At 47.9% G+C, this 6,370-nt stretch overlaps 1 protein-coding gene across 1 annotated transcript; it reads right to left on the bottom strand.

Moving 5' to 3' along the window:
• Positions 1-761: 761 nt before the first annotated feature.
• LOC136335402 (G2/mitotic-specific cyclin-B3-like) lies at positions 762-3,190 on the bottom strand. The gene is given in 5 exon segments (XM_066276677.1): positions 762-894; positions 1,473-1,662; positions 1,665-1,907; positions 1,910-2,695; positions 3,145-3,190. Coding segments are annotated over 5 exon segments (1,398 nt in total).
• Positions 3,191-6,370: the final 3,180 nt, after the last annotated feature.

Raw genomic sequence — 6,370 nt, 5'->3', positions numbered from 1 at the left:
GAAGGAGCTGAGGGCAGCAGAGGCCCCGCAGCAAAGGCAGCCATAGCCACGGATTTTTCATCCCCCCCCCCCCGTCATCCTCAGACTTCAAGTTATCCTCATATTCACATCCCTCTGTTTCCAGCTTACCCTGACACTCTTCAGACTACGATTTGTCTTCATACGGAAACATTTTTACAAAAAGGTCCCTTATTTTTTACCCTATCTGTCCCATATTCTTTTACTCCCAACTACACTTTCCCCAAAAACTTTCTTTACTCACTGTGCGCACTTCACTTTGGGGAGTTCCATCACCTTCCTTCAGTTTTAGTTTCCTTGTACTCATACTCAAGTCGTTTGTTCGGGCGCCACTTGCCGTGGACCAGCGCGGCTCCAAATAACAGTGCGGAATTAAGGAAACACACTTGTCAAAACAAAAACGATGGGACCGGGAGGACTCTTCAAACTGCCTGGCAGTATCTAAGTGCCTCATAGCCTCAGTTCCCTTTATTATATAGATATATGCAAATCAAGGACCCTGATACAAAGTTGCACAGCAAAGGCTGAGACAGGAACTCTCCCAAGGCAAAAACAGGATACATTAGTGAAATTTACAAACATCTGAAACAAAGAGTCAGAGGAAGGGCATGTATATTGCTTCCAGCAACCCAAGAGAGCAAGTGGAGTGGGTGCAAATACTCAGCATCAAAGCCAAGTATGGAGATGGAGGGGGGAGAATTTAGCCTTTTGCTAAGCCTCAAATCTATAATGGCTTTTTGCCATTAATAGTCCACAACGGTGAGATTAATTTGCAAGGCCAATGGCTCCTCAAAGGATAACTCCTTCTCAGTGGTGGATTTCTGATTCAAGGAGAACAGCTTTAAATGCAATGCCTCATTGAATAATGGTTCCTTAGTGAGTGACTTCTCTTTGGAGGTGACCTTCTACATATTAGTGGCTTCTTCTTAGCCTCAGTTTTAGGCTTCCTCCTAAAGTTCACTGGTTCCATAAAGGAGGAATCATTTTCAACGTTAATGTCCAACAAGGTCAACTCCTCCCTACAGTTGGAATGTTTCCCCTGACTTGTACACATCTTCTGAAAGAATAATTTCCTCTTGGTTATGGCTGCCTCCTCAGTTTTAGGCTTTTGACTAAGAGTCACTGGCTCTAAAAAAATCTCAAAGTCATTCTCCTCCAGCAAGGTCAGTGGCTTCTCGACTATAGATACCTTATACTCATTTCTGCACTTCTTTAAAGATAATGGCCTCTTGATGGGCAGTGCGTTCCCAGGAGTGGGTTTCACTTTTAATACTGAAGGCTTTTTTAAAAGAGATGCTTCCTCAGTAGTGGGTGTTTTGGAGATGATAGATCTCTTCATAGTGATAGGTTTCTTCATAGTGATAGTTTTCTTCATAATATGTGTTACCACGGTAGGTGAATCTGCTGCTGCTGAGGGTTCCAGCTCATACCTATGAATACAACAACGATTCCTCTGAAAGGATAATTCCTTGACTAGGGACTCCTTCTCTGTGCTGGGTTTCTCCTGAAATGTCAGTGGCTGTTTAATAAGAAACTCCTCATCATTGGTGATTGTCTCTTGCAAGGACAATGGCTTGTTCAAGAGGAACACCTCCCCTGGAGCAGTGAGCTTCTTTAAAGATAATTGGCTTTCTATGCCTGTGTTGCCTCAGTGGAGAGCTTCTTCTTCAGAAACAATGGTTTCTGGAAAGGGGAGTCCTCCTCACTGGTGCTGTTCTCCTCCCAGAAAAGAGACTCATCATTTTTTGTAGGGTTTAAAGGCAGTAAAAATGGCTCCTGAAAGAGAAATTTCTCCTCAGTGGTAAGCTCCTCCTCCAATGGTTCCTTAATAGATGATTCTTCTTCAGTGGTAGTCTTTTCCTGCAAGGCCAAAGGTTTCTTTGAGTGAGATACCCCTGCACAGTGATGTGTTCCTCTTTCAAAACAGATAAATCCTGCCAGAGGAATGGCTCATCAGTTGAAGGGTTTTCCTTAAAGGGCAACACCTCCTTAAAGATTGGCTCTTCTTCAGAGGTGGACTTCTCTAAGACTACCGGGTTCTCTAAGAGAAACCTCTTTCCCTGAGTGATCTGCTTCTTTACAGGCAGTTGGATCTTGGTAGAGATTGCCTCCTCAGTTGAAGGCTCCTTCCTAAATAACAGTAGCCCCATAAAGAAGGAATTCTTATCTTTTTCAATCACAGTCTGCAAGTACATTTCTTGGCAGGTAGACATCATTTGAGTGGTGTATTTTTTCATTAAAGATAATGACTCCTTGCTGGAGATTGCCTCATTTGCGGTATGTTTATTTCTAAAGGAAACGAGCTCCATAAGAAATTCACTGTTACTGTAAATATTCTCCTGAAAGGGCCATGGCTTCTTCAAAAGGGCAGCCTCTCCCAGAGTGGGTTGCTTCTCTGATAAGACAGACGATTCCTTGAAAAGGAACCCTTCCTCAGTGGTAGGCTTCTGTTTAAAGGAAAATGGCTCTTTAAGGAGTGATTTTGCTTCAGAAATTGTCTGCAGTATGAGTGGCTTCTTGAAGCAGGATATCTGATGTTGAGTGGTACATTTCTTCTTTATAAATACTACCTTCTCGGTGGGAGTTGCCTCCTCAATGGTACGCTTCTTCCTAAAAACCAAAGGCTTCTTTAAAAGTGACTCCCCCTCAGTTGGAGTCTTTGCGAGGCCAAGGGCTTCTTCAAGGTGGACACCACCCCCTGAATGGTGTGCTTCTCTTGTAACAGAGATGGCTCTTGGAAAAGGAACTCCTCAGTGGTAGGCTTTTTCTCAAAGAACAATGGTTCCTTAATGAGTGACTTCTCTTTGGAGGTGACCTTCTGAAATATTAGTGGCTTCTTCTTATGGGACATCGTCTCCTGAGTGGTGCATTTGATTAAAGTTAACAGCCTCCTGGTGGGAACTGCCTCCTCAGTTTTAGGCTTCCTCCTAAAGTTCACTGGTTCCATGAAGGAGGAATCATTTTCAACATTAATGTCCAACAAGGTCAACTCCTCCCTACAGTTGGAATGTTTCCCCTGACATGTACACGTCTTCTGAAAGAATAATTTCCTCTTGGTTATGGCTGCCTCCTCAGTTTTAGGCTTCTGCCTAAGAGTCACTGGCTCTAAAAAAATCTCAAAGTCACTCTCAGTCTCCTCCAGCAAGGACAGTGGCTTCTCGGCTATAGACATCTTATACTCATTTCTGCTCTTTTTAAAACATAATGACCTCTTGATGGGCAATGTGTTCCCAGTAGTGGGTTTCACTTTTAAAAGAGATGCTTCCTCAGTAGTGGGTGTTTTGGACATGGTAGATCTCTTCATAATGACAGATTTCTTCATAATATGTGTTACCATGGTAGGTGAAACTGCTGCTGCTGAGGGTTCCAGCTCATACTTTTTTATATTCATCTCATTGCTTTCGGCCAGCCCCAGTGGGTTTCTGTTTATCTACTTGGAAACATCTTTAACAAACTCCTTATTGGCTTCCTTCTTGGGCTGGACAGGTTGACTTTGAGAAGCATTGGTGAGATCATCCAATGCTGATCTCCTCTTGAGTGGTCCCTGAGGTGAAGATGGAGATGTCCTTGCTTGGTAATTCTCTTCTCTCTTTCCAGAGTGGTCATGATCACTGGTCACAATTTTGCTAGACTGAGATTTCTTAGTCTCATGCTTGGAGCTTCCAAGTGGAAGTAGCATCTCTTACAGATTCAGCAGTGTCTATCCAAGGCAGAGCTCACATCAAGATTGGCAACAGAACAGGAAAGACCATGAACACACTCCTAGACTAGGAGGGGCAAGGAAATAAAAGGAGCACCAAGTTGTAGCGACCCGAGTCAGTGTTAACCTGATCTGACAAGGTCAGGGTTTTGATCCTGCAACCCAGCATTCCAGTTCCATGTGTTATCCACTGCACACCACAGGTCTGGCTGCTCTGGCTTATTTAACTTCTTTCTGGCTATGAAACAGGAGTGAACATGGCTCTTCTATGTCCTGCAGGGAAGGGAAGGAAGGTGGTGGGGAGGTAATGCGACCTCAGAGAGCCATCCATATCCACAGAGCCTTGACCTCCAGCTGCCTCAGAAGGGCTGTGGGACACTGCAGGAACATGATTGTCACCAGGGGATCCCAACGGCCAGCCAATCTGCAGGCTCCACATCAGCCCTCCCAATGCCCAGCCCCTCAGAGTTCAGGGCGACTTGCCCAGAGGGGTCCCTGCCCTCCCAAACTTCTAAGCTCAAAAACCTTCCAGCAGAACTTCAGCTCTCCTCCCACAGCCACGCCCCCAATCCAGATAGTATTTGCTTTGCTGGAGGGCCCCTCCAAACTGTCTACTGGGGTGGCTGGTTGGAGGTGTGGGGCATGTTCCAGGAACAGGGCAAGATCTCCTCTTCTGAATTAGGGGGATGGTGCCTGACCACATGGAGCACAAAGGACCCACAGGGTAAGAGGCCCTGAGTTTATCCAGCCCAGTCATCACTTTATAAGGGCAGCCCAGAGATCCTGGGCCTCGTGTGGACACACAGGAGCTTGTTACATTTTCTTTGGCCTGTGCTCAGTCCCCAGAAGGGCTTCCACTGAGTAATTTGAGTCAGATCCAAAAAGGTTGAGAGCTGAATGTGGAGACAGGAATTCCCGGGACACTGGAAGGCCCACCGGGATTATGTGGAGATGATGTCTGCCAAGTTCTTATGCCTGTGCCCCTCCTTAGCACAGCAGATGTATTTTTTTCACAGGATCTATGCACATGAGCATAGGCTCCTGACTCTGGGCACCCCCTGTGGAAAGTCCCAAGTCAGGATGTCAATTGGGAGGTGTCAGGCAGGAGGGTGTAGGGGCAGGTAGTTTGTCCACCAAAAAGGCTGGAGGCCTCCAAATTCCTGGAAGGGGTCCTCTTGCCATGGGTAGAGGGAGGGGCAGGGTGGGGAAGATGATAGGAAGGTTGACTGTATGACTTAGGGTTTGTGGACATCCTGGTGGTTTTGCAAGCTCTGCAGGGCCTCTGGTATCCCATGGGGGTGAAGGGCCTCCTGTATAATCAAAAAAATCTACTTCCGGTACTTTGAGGCCGCACAAATTGAAACCCAAGGCCTGCCATGCATTAGGCCAGAACGAGGTGGAAAGAGAGAAGCAGAGGACACAGGAGGGGAACTGTGTTTCCTGGGTACCATTCCTGTGGTGACATGGGTTTGGGCTGTGCAAGGGGAACAGCGTGGAGGGCCTTTTTTGGGGAGATGTAGCTGAGGTGGATGGCAATGGGCATCCTGGTTGTTTTGCAACCTCTGCAGGGCCTGTGCTTCCTCATGGGGGTGAAGGGACTCCTGTATAATTGGAAAAATTTGGTTATACTACTTTGAGGCTGCAACCTAAAATTGGAACCTGAGGCCTGCCATGGCATGATGCCAGAACGAGGTGAAAACAGAGAATCAGTGGACCCTGTAGGGGACTTGTGTTTCCTGGGGGCCATCTGTACAGTGACATGGGATTGGGCAGTGCAAGGGCCATGGCGAGGAGGGCCTTTCTTTGGGAGAAGTAGCTGAGGTGGATGGCATTCTGGTGGTTTTGCAACCTCTGCAGGGCCTGTGCTATCTCCTGAGGGGAAGGAAAAGAATGGGGCTCCTTGGCCATCTGCAGGCTCATTCTCTCTGGGGGGAGCTATGACCTCAAAGTCAAGTACACCTGGAAATTCTGTCCCCTACCCCCACCTTCTCACCTGAACGTCCGCTCAGCCAATCTAACCTCGACAACCTCGAGATGGCTTTTGAAATCCACCTCTAAATATTGGAGTTTCTTTGCAGAGAAGCAAAGGTGGAGGGAAGAATTGAGGCGCAGAAGGTTGGGAGGCATCGCTGAGGGGCAGGATGGACCCTGACCATATCATAGTGCCCCTGCCCGAGAGCGCCTCTGGCTTTATTTCATTGGCCCCTGTGGCCTCCCAAGAAAGCAGCATACTGTCTTTCTTTCCAGAGGGGGCGAGAAGCAGCAAAGGTGCCAACTCCAAGGCCCTAGAGGGGCTGACTGCCTCTTCTGAACCTGGGGAGATTCCCTGGCCCAGAACACAGGGAAGCAAAGATATCCCAGTTTGGGGACAGCCAGTGAGGAAATTGCACTCCTGAACTGTCAGGCTCCATCCTGCTGTCCCAGCACTTTCTACCCTGCATGGAGGTGGCCCCAAATGCCTGTCCAGGGCCCCCACCTGCTTCTGGTGCCGAAGCTACAAGTCCTGCAGCTCCCGGTCTTACTTCTGCCTCAAGGTCTCAAATTCCCACTGGTGAGCCCATCACAGGCGCTCCAGCTTCCCGGCCAGGTCCCGCAGGAGTCAGCCCGCAGCTTCTGCTCCTGCAGAAGGGTGGGGCCACCAGCAGGAAGCTG

The sequence above is a fragment of the Saccopteryx bilineata genome, chromosome 4 (genome assembly GCF_036850765.1).
Source record: "Saccopteryx bilineata isolate mSacBil1 chromosome 4, mSacBil1_pri_phased_curated, whole genome shotgun sequence".
Lineage (NCBI taxonomy): Eukaryota > Metazoa > Chordata > Mammalia > Chiroptera > Emballonuridae > Saccopteryx > Saccopteryx bilineata.
The sequence above is the reverse complement of the archived record's forward strand: the minus strand, read 5'-3'. Positions and strand labels throughout refer to the sequence as shown.